Below are 18,009 nucleotides of genomic sequence, written 5' to 3' on the forward strand. Positions count from 1 at the left end.
TGATTATTCCTGTGGGGGATTTCTCTTTCTCTGAGACTATAGCTAGAATGTCCCAGTGTTTTCAGTGGAAGAACACTGAGGTATTACAGAAAGAATTTCCATAACCCACACCCATTCCTCTCATCCTGTCTGCTTTAGATGATGTGCGTCTTCCTGCCTGCAGTTTTCCTGATAGTTAGCCAGCTGTCCCTAAAAGGCAGATGAGCTGTATAAAGTTCCTCAGTCTTTTAATTTTCATACACTATTCCCAAACCTGACCAGCAGCTATAGCCTTAGTTGACTCATTTGCTGTTAAGCACTTAGTTAATCCCAATCCTATTTTTCCTAATTAGGACAGGAACATTATTGATAGGCATTTGAAAAAAAATGTGTACTTCTACAACTTTGAATTTCAGAATTTTAAATTGTCAGGCTCATATAGTAATATTTATTCTGACATATTGTGAAAGTCTGAGGAATGTTTTATCTACAGTTTCTTCTTGTGAAGAAACATCTGCTTTAGATAACTTAGTTTCTTCTACAGTGCACAGGTCATTGCTCATTGTTTGCAGTGAGTGTGTGTGAGTCTCTTGATAAGTGTTCCAGGGCTATTGCCACTGGTATGGTTTTAAGGAGGCTTGCTTGGCTGCATTCTCAGAACCTTTCAGATGATGTTAAATATGAGATTTCAAATTCTCCCTTGGATAGAGATTTAGCGTTTGGTACCTCTGCAGCAGAGGTGATCAAAAAGTGTGATGAAAGGGACAAGCTGATCTATGGAATCTAAGATTTTTCAGGTGTCCTTTCACAAATTGTCCAATGTATTTTCTTTCTCCTCATTCAGTTTCAGCAAAAAACAGAATAAACAGTCTCAAAATAATTCAGGTAAGCAGACGTTTAAGAAGAAGTGGCATGGAGATTCCAAAAAGAAGTCTCTAACCTCCCAAGGCCAAGGACACTGCAAAAAAATTGAATGACTATTCAAGAGACATTGACACCCCCTCCCACCCTGGCCCTCTTTCTCTTCCATAATATCTGAATCTCCATTTTACTCTTTGGCAACAGATTGTTTCAGATAAAATGGGTTCTGAAAATCATTCATCAGGGTTACAGAAGGCAGTGGGAGGAAAGTCTTTCTTTCTAGAGGGCCATTCCTCATCCTGCAGATCAGACTATTTTGCTTAACACCTGTTCTTCATCACACTCTCCCAACAAGTGATATAGCCAGTCCCTCCTTTCCAGGTGGAGAAGGAGTTTTATTCAAGGGTGTTCCTAGTCCCAAAGAAAGAAAAAGCTTGGAGACCAATTCTGGATCTTTCTTTCCTAAATGTGTTTGTGATAGTGCCCAAATTCAAAATGGTGTCACTTCACAACTTGTTGCTTCTTCTTCCACATTCAAGTTTCCTGGTAACACTAGACTTAAAAAATGCTTATCATCACATTCCTATTCATCTATACTTCAGGTGTTTCTAAAGATTTTCTATGTCTGGACAACATTATCAGTTCTTTACCTTATTCTTTGGACTACTCACTGCACCAAGAGTGTTCACAAAGTGTGTATCTCCAGTTATGGCTCATTGCAGGCTACAGGATATCCACATTGTTCCATATTTAGATGACTTGTTTATCTTTGCAGAGTCTATTTCAAAATGTCAGGAATCTCTCTCCTGGTGAGAGATCTCTTGCAAAAGTTGGGATTGAGAACATTCAAAAGTCTTTCTTGACTCCGTCACACAAGATTGTGTTTCTGGAATGTCAACTAGACACCTCAGTTGATAGAAATTTTCTTTCAAAGGAAAAATAGATCATTACTTGGAATGATTTCTAAGTTTTTCTACTCAGACTTCAGTCTCTGTGAGAGAATACTTCAGGACTGTAGGTCTCATAGCATCTGTGATTCTCAGGAAACTTCTTGCAAGACTCCACATGAGGAAGATACAGTGATATCTGAAATCTCTTTGGTCCCAGCATCAACATCCTCTATCTTTTCAGTTCCCAGTACTGGGATTTATCAGAAGAGAAATAAATTGGTGGAGACAACAGATATCTTTAAATCAAGGTCTCCCCTTCTTCCTCCCTGGGCCAAAGCAGTCAGTCAACACACATGCTTCGGACATTGCTTGGGGAGCAGTTTTAGGAGAGATAAAATGCTGGGATTGTGGAACACCAAGGACAAATATAAGCACATAAATACCAAAGTGATGCTTGCCCTAATCAGGGCACTCAATTCCCTAAACCATCTATTGTCCCTCGGATCTCTTTAAGTGGTTACAGACAATACCACAGTGATGTGGTGCATCAACAAGTAAGGGGGAACCAGATCATACCCCCTTTGCAGACTAGCCATGCTAGCTTGGGATATAGATTTACAGTACTATCTTACTCAACAGACATCCTACATTCTGTCGGAGCAAAATTGTGTGGCAAACTGAGCAGGACCAGGGCAGACCCTCACTAATGAAACCTCAAGCAGACATTTTTCATCAACTAGCAAATATCTATTCCAGGACTCTGTGAAAGAAGGTCTGAAAGACAGATGGCTTTTCTTTTCTTTGGACAGGAATGTTCCTGTTTGCCTTTCCTCTAATATCCAGGGTACTTCTGAAGATTCAGAAGGAATTCTGGAATTTATAAATTCCAATGCCCTGTATCAACATATCCACACCCCCACCAGGGGCAACAATATCCTAGACCTAGTCATTACTAACATGAGTGACCAGTGTTCCACACCTGAAATCAACTCCTCATTGGTCAGATCCGACCATAAGCTAATCAGCCTAGATATCCGCATCCCTCCCCCACCCACCATTAAGGAAACCATGGTAAAAAAATTTTCCAAAGCCAACTTCATGATTCTTAAGACAGAAGTGGCAAACACCCATGCAGATGGACAATACAGTTATGACAGCTGAATCCTACACAAATGCACTCTATAAGCACTTACACGAGTGCATGTATCATGCTATCCCAAATAGAACCAAGACGCTATCCTCCAAAAAAAGGAAGTCAATCTAGTGGTCCCCTGCCATAAACAAACTCTACAACAGAAGGAAGAAACTGTTGCAAAAGAGAGTAAAATCCCATGTGTGGAGGAGCTGCCTGGTCAGCCTCAGTAAGAAGGTAAGATGCCTTATAAGAGCCTCCAAAGCTAGCTACGAAAACAAAATCGCCACTGATTCTAAGGGCAACCTCAAAGCATTCTATAGCTATGTCAAGAATCTCAATGGCAATACCCAGACCTGCTCTGAGTTACAGCACAACAGCATGAAAATTACAGAACCAAATGATATTGCCAACATCCTGGCAGATAGGTTCAGTGCTAACTTTACCCCCCTCTCACCCCCTAAAGGGCCCATATCTATACAGGAAGAATGCAGAATCCCTGTAATCACATCTATGCAGGTATAAGCTGCACCCTCTAAAACCAAAAACACAGCATCCATGGGACCGGACAACATCCCAGGCTGTGTTTTATATGAATTTCAGAACGAACTGGCTCCCCACCTAAGCACCATGTTCAATCATAGTTTCACGTCAGGCTTTGTGCCCACTGAATGGCACACAGCAACAATTATCCCACTCCACAAAGGAGGAGCCACCACTGATCCTGAAAACTATTGCCCTATTAGCCTGACGATCCTGGTCTGCAAGGCCATGGAACGTAGCATCATGGAACTCATAAACAAAGACATTGGTAACTTCCAAACTCTGGACCCCAGCCAGTTCGGGTTTGGGAAGGACAGATCATGCCTTCTGAACTTGATTGACTTCTTTGAGGCAGTCACCAAATCCATAGACGAGGGTAAGGTGGTTCACACAGCCTATCTTGACCTCACCAAGGCTTTCAACACCATCCCCCATTCTGGAATTATAGCTAAACTCACTAAACTAGGTATAAATCCCTACATCACAAGATGAGTTGCCAACTGGCTCACCGACAGAACCCACACTGTAAAAGTTGCAGACTCCAAATCTGACTTCAAACCAGTGACAATTGGAGTACCACATGGTTCAGTCCTGGGACCTCTCCTGTTTGGTATCTACTTCTCTGAATACAGGCTAACACAGAAGCCTTCTGGCTAATGAAGTTTGCAGATGACTGCAAACTAGGAGCCATAGTCGAGTCCCCAAATGATGTGGACATCCTACAGAAGGGCCTCACTGAGACAGATGCCTGGTGTCAGAGGCATGGCCTCAAGCTCAATGCCAAAAAGTGCAGTGTCATCCCCTTTGGTAAAAACTTTGTACCCATGAACTACCACATAAATGGCAGTCTACTTAATGCCAAATGTGTGATAAGAGACCTTGGGACCCAGGTGGACAGTCCTTTGATAATCACATTGCCACAGTAGTCAGGAAATCCTTCTATGTAGCACACTTCATCACAAAAGGGTTCTCATCCAGGAAAAAAGAGGTCATTGTTCCCCTCTACTCAGCAATCATTAGACCCATTATAGAGTACAATGCCCCTTTTGGAATCTACCTCACAAGACATCTGCAGCAGCTGGAAAGGCCACAGAAGTACCAAAAAAAAGAGGATTACTGGCCTCAAACAGATGCCCTACACTGACCGTCTCAAAAAACTCCAGCTTTACTCTGTAGCATATCGCCTACTCTGAGGAGATCTCTGTCTAACGTATAAAGCTATGTTAAACCCAGAGCTGTTGGACATGCTACACCTTAAGAAATCCCAATCCCTAGGAACCTAAACTTTGTCACCACAATAAACAGGACATGCTGGAGATATAAGATTTCTGTCCCAGAGACTTCCTATACTCTGGAACAAGCTACCCATCTATGTCAAGCAAAGTTCCTCATTAGCACTCTTCAAGAAAAATCTTGATGAGTGGATGGGAAATAGGAAATACACCCCAGGGATCACTTCTGTGACTCTGCTCAACAGGGGCACAGGAAATTAACTTTCTTGGGTGGCATAAGCCAGGGAACCTTGTTGGCTAGGCTTACTTAGGACCTTGGGACGATAGTCTAGTACCTACCTATGAACTTATGAAGCCCCCGAAGATCACTGTGGTGAGTCCCTTCTGAGATAGGTAATTGTGGTTCTCTCTCCTTTTCGACAAACTTGAAAAATGCAAAACACTGCAAAAAAAATGGGATAGCTAGAAATAATCAAACACTGATTTGTTAAAAAATACAGTAAGCGCTTTCGTTTATCCCAATGAAAGAACTTCTTCAGACAAACTGCTTAAAGCTGCTTCAGAGGAGAAATATTATTAGAGCTCATAGTATAGCCCATGTCAATGTGAATGGCATTGTGGCTTCCTTTCCTCCCTGCCTCATCACCACTAATGATCTCTTGCTCCATTAGTATGCTGAGGATCCAGTCCATGGAGGTTGTACAAGACACAGTTGCAGACAAGAAGCAGAAACAGTGTGCAGCAGAACATGGCCCCACCGGCATGGACCCCCCCCCCATAAAAAAACATAACAATAAAGACTTGTTCTATAGTGGTTTATAGAACTTAACACACTACATTGCCAAGAAAAAATGAAGACTTTGCTCTCACCAATAAGGTAATTTTTATTTATTCATTTTCTGTGCAAGATTCTAATACATTTTTTTTCTGTCAGAACTTCCTAAATAAGAGCACTGTTATTTAACTAGATCTTTGAGATTATCCATTGTTATGGCAGAACTTTTACCAATTGTTATGGCAGAACTCAGCCACTGCTGTGTATGGTGATACAACTTTAACTAAGCCATATGAATTATTAGGTGAGGAGCACAGCTACCTCATTGTCATTGAAATGCCTATTTCCTTTTCTTTTGTATTCATTAGAAACCTTTATAGTATCCTAAGATTAACAGCATATTCACAGCCACATCATTTTATTTCTGAATGGTTATCAAACTCTGTACTATTTTTAGGATTTAATGTATCTTTATTCAGTAACATTCCAAAGCTTGCATGAGAACAAAGTGAAAAAAGCTGTAATCCCAAATTTAATCCAGGGGCTTCTTCAATATCACCAGTTATGTGGCAAAATCAGGACATAACTGCATCTCTTGCACACTAAATGTCACATTAGTAAAACAATAAGTTATTTTCATGTTCAGTATTATTGAATATCTTTATTATAATTAAATCTTAAAAACAGTACCTTGGCCTTTAAAGAGCTCAAAAAGCAGTGGCAATTTTGCACGATCAGAAAATATGTCAGCTTGATTCACAAGAGCTTCTTTCAAGATGTTTAACCCACATAATACCACAACTCTAGTACTTGAAAGTCGTAGGCTATAAATTTCTCCGTACGTCTTAGAAAGCTGAAGAATGAAGAGTGTAGTCATTAGTTTTTACTCTACAGTAATCTTTTTGATACTTTTTAATTACTTGTGTATATCATGAGTTCATCTGCATTTCAGCTATTTGCTGAACAAATTCACAAACAACATGTTTCAGCTGATACAAAACCAAATACTATCTATATTCCATCGCGCTAAAGTTTGTAAAGAAGTATTTCACATTTCTTTTCTGTACATTTCTTGATCAGTATCCCCTCTGATATCTCTTCTTAAAGTGACCGCTGTTTTTTCAATTTTTATTTTTATTTTTTCATGATTTATATGGATAATGCTATGGTTGTTGATAGTGTCAGCAAGGAACATGCCTAAAGTGATGTTATTACAAACTGTGAAAATATGATAGCAGTATACAGGCAATAAGCTTAGAAAGAATACGTCTTGGTTTGTGAAAAACACAGGATGTATCATAAAATAGACAAGGTTTGTGAATAAATGGAGGTGAAATAAAGCTGGAAGTAAGGTTAAGAGCACTGAAATGGGGAGATAAGAGATAGAAAATGTAATTTGACACCATAAAAGCCGAGTATGAATTAACATTACAGAAAAAAGACTACGAAAAATCAATGTTTGTATATATTTTTATTTATTTATTTATTTGACATTTGTTGAGCTGGTTAGTCTGACTGGGCAGCAGCCCTTTTTCAGTGGAGGCCTGAGGAAAAAATCTCCAAAAAATACAAGTAACAAAAGTAATCACATGACAGAGTTATAACTAAAATTGCAATAATTACAATATATATTAGATGTATGTTGAAACAACATGCTAGAAAATGGTCATTAAATTGAAAACATAATATAGAACAAAGTTTCATACAGTAGTAAACAGAATCCAGAAAATATAGATAAGCAAATATATAAACAGGAGATAAGCCCAGGGCAAGAGCAAATTTCCAAGACTACAGCTGTGGAAGCTGTAGGAACTACTGACTACTAGTAGACTTTATTAGAATTAGAGGCAGAGAGATGAAGGAGAAAAGGTTGCTGCAATAGTATTATAGGAGGAGAGGTGGACTTAGTTGAGTCATAGCATCAGCATGCCCATGATATACTCAGAGTTTCCTTTAGTATTGTTTTGAAAGAGTTGGGGTTAGACATCTGTCTAACACTTAGTGGTAGTTTATGTTAAGCATTTGCCACTGAGTAGCTGTAGAGGAGTTTAACAATGTTTTTTGTTGGGTGCATAGACTTGCAGAAGATGCTGTTGGGAGCTATGGAGAGCACGGTTAGGATTATGGGGCTGGATGAGGGTAGAGAGAGAGGGACAGGAGGAGGGTTCATGTAAGATAGAATGAGGTATGAGAAGCTGAGGTAGTAGGATTTGATGATGAAATTCCAGGCACTGCAAGTTTTTCAAGGCTATGCAGTGTGAGAGTGGTAGAGTTGGTTAGAGGCAAATTTTGCAATTTTATTATAGGTGAGTTCCAGTTTTGACGATTGTATTGCATATTACTGAGAATAGGGGCAATGTAAAGAAGCGTGGGGAGTAGGAATGCTTATGTAAGAGATAGCCTAGAGAAATCTGCAAGTAATTTTTTATGCCTATATAGCAGGCCTAGCTTTTTATGTGTCTTTTTAATGCACTGCTGAATATGGAGGTCAAACTTTAGTTGGTCATTGCTCCTAGCAATTTGGTGTGAGGTTCCACAGAGATGATGGTGTTGTTATTGGAGCAGACAGTAAAGATAGCTTTATGATGTTGGACAGATTTAGAGTGGAATAGGAGAAGTATTGTTTTCTTACATTTAAGTAGCAACTGGTTGGAATTTTACAGCTGAGTGCAGAGACTCTTGGATGAGGATGTGAAGGTGGTGATATTGTCAGAGGAGGAGATGATGGTGGAATTGTCAACATATTGTATGACAGATGAGAGTGGAAGGAAGAGTGTAGGTCATTAGTGAAGATATTAAATAATAGGGGTTGGAGGATGGAGGCTTGGGATAGCCCAGTTTGTACTGGTAAGAAGGGAGAAAAGATAGATTGCCATTTAACTGCCTGAAATCTGTTGGAGAACGAATAAAGTGCGTTGTTGGAGAGATTAAAGGTAGCTAGTTTGGATAGAAGCAGTCAGTGGGAAACAGTGTCAAAGGCTTTGGAGAGGTTGAGAAACAAACATGAGATTAGCTTGGTGTTGTCATGAAAATTTGCAATAGAATTAGTGAATGATATCAGAACAGTAGCTGTACTGTGATTTGGGCAGAACCCTTGCTGTGTAGGGGTTAGCAGATTTTCAAGGAGAAGATGATCAAGGAGCTGTTTGTGGATGCACTTTTCGAGAATTTTTGACAGGGGAGATAGAATGGAATGGGCCAGAAATTTGAGGGTCAGATGAGTCGCCAACAATGCATCATGAGAGAAAGCATCAGAACAGAGTCATGGGGGGCAGGGAAGAAGAAGAATCAAAACTAATAGTAAAACCGGGATAAATGACACCCCAGAGAACAAGAACCAGCAGGTAAGTACTCAGTTTTTTTTCTATCAGTAAGACTGCAGCAAATCTATTTAAGATGCTTGTTATAGTGTCAAGTTAAGTACTGGGTGAAAAGTAGCAAGGTATGTAAGGGTACATTTACAGCTTATAAAGAAAAGCAGCTTAAGGGAGTTTAGTATTCTAAGTACAGTGGAATCAGAAACTGCTGCAAGTACAATTCCTAATTAAAATAAGCTGGGAGGGGGATGGGGGTGTGCACACTACACAGATTAGAAGTGTAACAAACACATTGGGCAGGATTCATGAAGGCTTGCACGGAGTGTAAGAGACGTGCAACACTCCATGCAAGCCTCGCGATCCAGGAACAGCCCTAAACTCCATGTAAGAGACCAGCTAAAACGTCTCTTACACGGACTGGGCGTGGACATGCTAAATACCTCACTTGCATCCGAAAGGTATGCAAATTAGGTATATTAGCGATCCACAAAGCAGAAACCAGTCCATGTAAGAGACGTTTTAGCTGCAGAAATGTACTCAGTTGACAACTGAGTACGTTTCTGCAAATTCCACAACGGAGCCATGTCAGCTCCAAAAAAAGGTTGATATGACTCAGGCAGCATGCCAGTGGCCAAATATGTGGCCATTGGCAATATAACCCAATGCCAAAATAATAATTGTTTAAACCGATGTTTAAACCCAGCGCAGCCCCGCGCAAACGGGCTGCACTGTATAAAACACGATTCCCACATCTGGCATTTGACGCAGCTGTACCAGACATTTGCCAATGGGGACATCCCACACGGACACCTAGTGGGGGATGCAGGTTATGCACTGAAGCCGTGGCTGATGACACCCATCAGAAACGCACACACACCTGAACAGGAACGCTATAATGAGGCGCACGCACAAACACGTAATGTAATACAGCATGTGTTTGGGCTGCTCAAGTCACGGTTCCAGAGTCTGGATACATCTGGTGGAGCCTTGCAGTACACACCAACTACATGTACCCAAATTGCCATGGTATGTGCTATGCTACATAATATGATCTTGTGAAAACAGCTGCAGCAGGACCAGCATAGGGCCGGGCCAAACAGCCCCCCCACCATTGCCAAGGCCATCACAGGCAGAGCGTGACTCGGAGGAGGAACAACCTGAGCCTGCCCCAGTAGGCAGAAGGAGGCGTGCCCAGTATGCCCTGGCAAAGAGGCAACGCATAGCACATACACTGGCTCAGTAGGAACCCTGGGAATGATACCCCCTCTGACTCACTCAAATAATAACATGGATGCCTAAAATGACATGACCTGCTCACAAACATGTACAGGGAAGTGTAATATGCGCATCAGACAGAGGCAGCCCTGCAGCACCACCTGAGGCATGAATGCTATGTGTTAAGTAATGTAACACCATGTACTATATGCACACCTGAGCACCCTGACTAACATCCACCCTCACCAAGCATGAAGCCACAAAATGACGATGGGATGATCAAGTGCAATAACTGGCTGAAGTAATGCAGTTAGTCAAAGGGGAGCAAATGTGTTTCAGCCTGGGAAGACATGCGGAGCTTGACATGATGCACCACCTGCTAGGGGTGGCGTGCACCTATCATGCCATGCCCCATGGATACTGGCAAAGGCTGTCAGTACCCACAGCATGCCCTGAATAGGTAAGTCTCAAAACACAAACCCACCTTCATAGGTTCTACAAGGGATAGGAACCTAGATGTAATGCTACCCAATGACAGATGTATAAACAGCAAGATGTGTGCAGTGTAAATGCGCACAGTATGGAGAATGTAGATACCAGTCCTGTAATAGAATACTGGGTCAAGGCTCACATCAGCACCCTAACACTACCAGGTCACACCTCATACTGTGCTGTACAGCTGCAAAACATGGAACAAGCTACAAAAGGAGGGTGACTAGCAAGAAATGGCAAGGATAACCACACCCCCATCTTGGTACCACAACAAGAAGCAGCATGGATTACCATAGTCAAATACCAATGGCTAGAACCACCTCCCAGTATATAGCCTGCTGCAGACTACTGTCCTAATACCAGGAACTGCACCTGGCCTATGTCGGAATACATGAATATATCAAGCCCCCCCAAACCACATTATATTGCTTGACTGAAAATACCCAGACATACACCGGGAGCATTATACTAGCACCAACACAGTAGGAGAAAATTACCCAGATTCCATAAACCAAAATGCCCAGGAACAATGTACCACTCCCACAAGAGGGGTAAGCATACTAGATGTGATAATCAGCAACATGTGTACTGGATGGCAAGATGAGAAGTGTACCCCTCACTGGTAAGACCAGACCATAGAGTAATCACACTGGATATACACATCCTGACCCCAGTCCCTGGCCAGAATACCACAGTGAAAAACATGTGTAAAGCATAGGTTGCAGCCCTCAAAACCGATGTTGAATCCACAAAAGTCCCTGTGCAAGTGCAGAATATGGGACACACCACAGATCATGTTATACAGGCATTCCATGAACACAGCCAGGAATGCTTGGAGTATGCAATCACAAATAACAACAACACACAATGCCATACACGCAGGCATCTGGCATGCTGGCCTCCAGCCATTACCAAACCATGCAAGAGAATGAGGAAGCTACCACATGATAGAGCAAACATAAAAAGGGAAGTAATCATTGACCAGTAGTATGGCAATAACATATGTCCACACATACAATCCACTAAGTCCAGCCACAACAAGTAGAATCTGTGAATCCAGAGGCAATGTGACACCAGTCCCAAGTACACAGACAACCACAACACCCCCCAATAAATACAAATATATGTGATAGATGCATCCATGTATCCAAACCAGAGGTTGAGCTCCACCAACTCAGTACTGTCAAAACTAGTCAGGAGGAGAAGGTAACCACATACACCACAAACCCAGTCCCACATAGACCTACCACAACTGTAAACCAAACACATAAACACAGACAAATATTCCCGGAGGCCTTAATTACAAACACACCACACCAACAGAAGCCTCCAAAGCTGATCACAAGCAACCACAGCCTTCAAACATAGCACATGCAACGAATAGTACGCAAAGCTGGTGTGCCAAACAGTCACAGGCCAGAAGGAGAAACAACATGCCTGATACAGTCGTAATAGGTGTCTGTATAGGCAGACACACTGCTGTCCCACTCACCAGACTGAACAAGGGAAAGGGTAGAGTAAGCTGCCTGTAGGCTGCCACAAAATGCCACATAACACAAGTACGCAGGTCACCCCAAAGCAAGCAGAAATATGATGTACTCAATGTCCATGCTGGTGTGAATTACCTGAGATGTACCTCCCTGGTCAACATCAAAAGAGACATGGATGGTCCCTCTGAGTATGTACCCCAGGGCGGTATGACACTGGCTGTGTGCAGCATCCAACCCTCGCCAAGAATGATGCCACAGTGCAAACACAGAATGCTCATGTTTAACAGCTGGCACAGTTACAGCTGTCAGTCCAAGAGGGTCTAATGTGTGTCTGCTTGAGATGTCAAGCATGACAAGCCATGCTGCTGTTCCAGGGATGGCTTGCAGCTGTTACCCGTGCGTCTGGATACTGGATAAGGCCTTTGCCGCCTCCATAGAGCCGTATGTAGGCAAGGCCAAAAAGACTACCCACCACCCTAGAAAACATAAGTGGTAGGAAACATAAGGGTAATGCTGACCAATGCCAGATGTGTAAACTGCAATATGCATGCCCCTGAGGCACTTCCCATTATGGAGAACATTGATGTCTGTGCAGTGACAGAAGCCTGCTGCAACCCTAGTGATAGCACACCAGCACTACTAGGTTATACCACATATCATGTGTTATGGCCCCAACACCTGCACCAAAACATCAAAGGAGGGGGAGTATCCATATGCAGCACAGACACCCATATTGCCAGGTAACTGACAATGCACAAAGCAGTGGAGACCACCCATGTGCACATAACTGTAGTCAAAACTGCTGTACAGTCTGTAGCATGCGACAGACCACACTCTCACACACAAAAACTCCACCCAGACATCTGAAGACACTGGACAGTATGAATGTCCCACCAAATACCAGACAAGGTACACATAAATTACCACATAGGTGTCAAACCATTATGTATGCAAGGAGTAATCAGGGGCCTAGGGACACAGGTCGACATTAATCTGTCATATGACACCCACAATGCCAATGTGGCTATGAAGATTGTCGATACTGGACACCGTATCATGAAAGGATTCACATCAACATCAACAGAGGTCACTGTGCCGCTGTACTGTTCCCTTATCAGACCCATAATCTAGTACAATGACTCATATGGGATGTACCTTACATGACATCGGAAGACCTCACAGTTTCCCCACCAACAGGATAAAGGGTGTGAAATATATGTCATATGCTGCCTGGCTGTAGACACCCCAGCTGACTGTAGTCACACACTGCCTACACAGAGGCATTGTATGTCTGTTGTACAAGGCCATGTCCAACACAGGAGTAATGGACATGCTACACCACAGGAAATCAAAGCCATTGGAGCTGTGAGAGTCACAGATGTCAGCCTCAACACATAATGAAATAAGATGTGCTGGAGGGACAGATACATAATCCAGAGGCTCCCCACACCCAGAAACAGGATCCCAATCCATGGTAGGCAGAGCCCCTCACTGACACCCCTCAACAGGAATATTGCCAAGTGGATGGATGACTGTACATGTATACTGGGGGTCCTCACTGTGTCACGACCAGACAGAGGCACAGTGAAGAACTTCATAAATGGCCATAATTGAACATAGCAAGGGGTGGCGAAAGACACACACACTCTGGCTAGGCTTACTAATGGCCTAGGGTGTATAGCCTAGTATGAACCCATGAACCTATGAAGATACAAAACGTACAGGACACTAAGGATAATCACAAGGCTTACCCAACTGATGGTAGGAACCATGTTGGGCATCCACAGATATGCTCCGAATCACACAGATATTACAAACAACATACCAAACACACACACATATTGCTAACATACAACCTGTCAGGTGCAGTGCAAACTCCCCCCCCCCGAGTGCAAAATACCTATCCCAGCAGACTGATGGTCCACTGACGTTGCAGATGCTGAGGTAACAGTCATCATCTGCAAAGCAGAACACACAGCAGCAAAGGTATGTGATGGTGTCCTGTGCTGAGGCCAACATGGACTCCAATCATAATGGAATGCCAAATCACACTACTGCCCAATGTCAGCCTTACCACAGGATATGTACCCAAAGAGCAGTGTACAACAACAGTGGTCCATCACAACAAAGGTGTTGCCTGAATGGATACTCCAAACTACCACCCCAGGATCCTGACAAGCTTGTTCTGCACAGCTATGGAAAGGATCAGTATGTACTGCAGACAGAAGGCTATTGTGGACCTACTGATACTGGACCCTACACAGTGTGGCTGTTGTAATTGCAGAACCTGCTCCTAAACATGTCTGACCCATTTGAAGCAGTCATTAAGGTCATTGATGAGGGCAATGTGGTCCACACAGCGTAGCTGGACCATGCACATGCTTCTAGACAATACCGTACGAGTTCAGTATGGATATGTTCAGCAGCTTAAATATATACCCCTATGTCAGTAGAGGGGTTGCAAACCAGACCAAGGACAGAACTGACATGGTCAGACATGCCGCATCCATGTCAGACTACAAAGCAGATATGAGTGGCATCCCACAAGGCCTGGTCTTGGCCCCCCACCCCGTTCTGTATATATGTCCCATAGGTATAGGCCAACATGGAAGGACTGTGACTGAACATGTATGCAGAGGAGTACAAACAGTCCACCATATCCGACCCCAGCTGACACAAGCAACCCACAAAAGGGCCACCTACAAACAGACAACTGTAGCCATAGCCATGTCAGCAAGCTAATTGCAGAACTGTGTATAGACAACCACCGTGGATATACAGTAAGTGCCCACAAATTACCACACAGGTGTTAACCCATGAGGTACCTAACATGTAATGTGAGACCTGGGTACAAAAGGTGATAAATATCCTGCACTGGACAAACATGTGGCTGTAGTGTTCGCAGAAACATGTACCATATACCCACCCAAACATGAAGGTTGGCAGATGTAGATAAGGGGAACTCACTGTGGCTCTGATGCCATCCTCCATCAGCGTCACAACTGACTACAATAGCCCCTGTGGGATATACTGCAGCAGACACCTCCATCAACTGGAAAGTCCACAACAGTACCCCACCAGGGGTAGCAAAGAGCATGAACAGATGCCATGTGTTGCCTGAGTAAACAAACTGCAGCCCCACACACCACCATCCTTCCCAGCTACAGGAAAGCTGTGCCTGATGTATGAAGCCATGTCCAACCTGGAATGAATGAACATGTTGCACCTTGTACAATCTGAATGGCAGTGAGCTATGCACATGAGAGACCTGAACCCCAGCACTGACATACATAGGACAAGCTGTACAGAATGATCCATAACACAGAAGGCACCCCCACTCTTCAGTAAACTCCTGGTACAGGTCAGCCAGAGAGCCACATATCGACACCCCTCAAGAGGAATCCTGATGAGTGTATGGGAGATGGTAGGCTAACCCTGGGTATCACTGTTATGTCAGAGGTAGATGGAGGCACAGTATACTAACCATGACATATGACATGGCAAACTCCAGTTACAATGTGTGTCAAAGGACAAACACACCCTGTGACTAGCATCAGAAATGGCCTAGGGAACATCGCTAGTGTTTGCCAATGTCCACCCATGTTGTGGAATATACTAGCAATGTTGGACGAGCCTGGTGTAGGTAGTCCATATCTGAACATATTGCAACATGGTCATATGTGCACAACTGGCCCCTACACAGTCTGTTGTGCTCACTATGAAGATGTCAAGCAGTCATAGGATTAAAGCCCAGGATACTGTCCACCACAGTGAAAGTACTGAACCAGTACACTATACGGTACTCAGTGTTAGGTCATTATGAAAGTATGTTGAGAACTGTCTGCAAAGTATCCCATGCAATCCCTGCAGGCACAGTATAATCCCTGTTGTGGCAGACACAAAGCAGTTGGCCAGTTAGTACACAACATGACAACCAACACACAACCATAAACGTGAGATATTGTTGAAGTTCACACACACCCAAATATGTGGTGGACTTCAGAGTGCAACATATGGAAAGCTCACACTGGGCATGCTGGCACACTTTGATAAATGAGGCATATGTCAGACAACATGCCATGGAAAGGCTGAACTGGGCATGCTCACACACTTAGGCCATATCTCCGTTTAGCAGTTGGCCACACATATCTGGTATTTGTACGTGTCAGTCCAGGAACCAACCACAACACAGCAATCAGCCCAGTGCACACAGTAAATGACCACAGAGACATAAGTGATATAGTGGATCGCCATTATATGCAAACATCTTCCACAGATACACAAGTTGGTCATAGGAACAGGGAATGCTATGGCAATAAAGACCTGCAAACAGTAGAACAGCACAACAAATATTGTGCATCCGACAATTGAACATATGGGTGTAGAGGTCAATACTAGGCTTGTTGCCCTAGGGAATGACAGCTCAGCCAGAGTGTGCTTGGCATCTGCATCCCCACGATAGTAGGCTACTGTGCCACTATAAAGTAGGTCACAGAAGGCAACATGTGAGGCTAGTGAGCTGTGCCTCTGTCAAGCAGGGGCACCGTGGAGGTCCCAGGGATTGAATGTGCTAAGCCACAGCCATGTTGTCTGTGTGTGCTGTGAGAGGGTTGCTGAGGATCTCTGACAGTAGGTGTCCGTCAATAACAGACTGAGGGGAGCCCTATCTGCATTCTCTGGATGATTCCACTGTCAACACTGTGTTGTAATGAGTATGTGTGAATGAAGTGCCATGCTGGAACTGTTCACAGATGTCCTCCCTCTGTGGTCTACAACTCTGCAATGTATTAGGTCACTCTGTCTGTTGTGCGGCGCATATATGGCTGGTGTACAGCTGACAGGTGTCTTGTTGTGGAGCAGTCATGGGTATATGTGGGATAGCATGACCAATGCAAACCATACACATGCTCATAGAATGCAATTGTCAAGGATTATGCTGAGTGGCCAGTATAGTCCTCCAGCATGGGTCCTCTGAAGTCGTCCACCCCAGTCTACACAAGTGTAGAGTCTGCTTGTGCTAAATACAGTTTGTGTGCAGTGACAACCTTGCCTGGGGGTGGAGATGGGATATGGATGTCCAGGGAAAGGTGAGTATGGTCAGATATCAACAATGGTGGTCTACCTCTGGTGTGGAACAGTGAGTACCCATGTTGCAGATGGACAGGTGCAATATGTATTCCCCATGTGGCTGTGGTGTGTGGTTCTGCCATAGCACATGGACCCACAAATTGTAGTGGCTGTAGGGTAAAGTGGTAGAGGCCTGAGTAGTTCTCACACACAATATGCCTGTACCTGATGTTAACAACTGGAATGGTGTATGTGAACACCTGCATATCCTGGCACTGTTCCCAGGGAAGCTAAGTGTGTGTCCTGGATGTGGGTGTGGTGTTCTGTACTGGTTGTGTTGTGTGTTACAGGTCCTGTGGTCCCAAAGCATGGTATAGAACATAACCTGCCAGTGCGATGTGCATATCTGACCCTGACGTAGGTGGCTGCAAATGCATATATATATGCTGTCCCCCACCTGACAGGTAGTACTACATCTACATACCTCTGTATAAATAAAGATGTCAGCACCCTATAAATACTACAGGTGCAGAGCAGATGCCCAGTAATTCGGATAGTGCGCTCTGCTAATGCGTCTTCCTCAAGTATCATAATATAGTTAGGTAGGGGTTCGAATCCTGCAAATGCTCAGGGTGAGTGGGGTTTGTGTGTGTGAAAGGCTGTGAGAGGGAAATGTCCCTTTTGGCAACTAGGAAAACACACTACAGGATGCACATTCCCCTTTCTAAACACTGATGATGTCAGCACCCTATAAGTACAGCAGGAGAAGGAAAACCACCCAGTAATGCGAATAGCGCGCTCCACTAATGTGTCCGTCTTGATTGTCATAACATAGTTAGGTAGGGGTTTGAATCCTGTACATGCTCAGTGTGTGTGGAGGGGGTTAGTGTGTGTTCAAGACTGTTTGAAAGAAGTATCCCTTTTGCCAACTAGGAGAATACACTACAGGATGCACATTCCCCTTTCTAAACACTGATGATGTCAGCACCCTATAAGTACAGCAGGAGAAGGAAGCC

General features: G+C 43.5%; 1 protein-coding gene across 1 annotated transcript in view; it reads right to left on the bottom strand.

Annotated features, from left to right (window-relative positions):
* The window catches only part of LOC122814195 (cytochrome P450 2J2), a 441,925-nt gene that overhangs the window by 367,379 nt on the left and 56,537 nt on the right, over positions 1 to 18,009 (bottom strand). The window contains exon 2 of the mRNA XM_044086801.1: positions 6,103 to 6,265. Coding sequence (XP_043942736.1) covers positions 6,103 to 6,265 — 163 coding nt within the window. The remainder of the gene's footprint in view (positions 1 to 6,102; positions 6,266 to 18,009) is intronic.

The sequence above is a fragment of the Protopterus annectens genome, chromosome 10.part0 (genome assembly GCF_019279795.1).
Source record: "Protopterus annectens isolate FY-2018-M chromosome 10.part0, PAN1.0, whole genome shotgun sequence".
Lineage (NCBI taxonomy): Eukaryota > Metazoa > Chordata > Ceratodontiformes > Protopteridae > Protopterus > Protopterus annectens.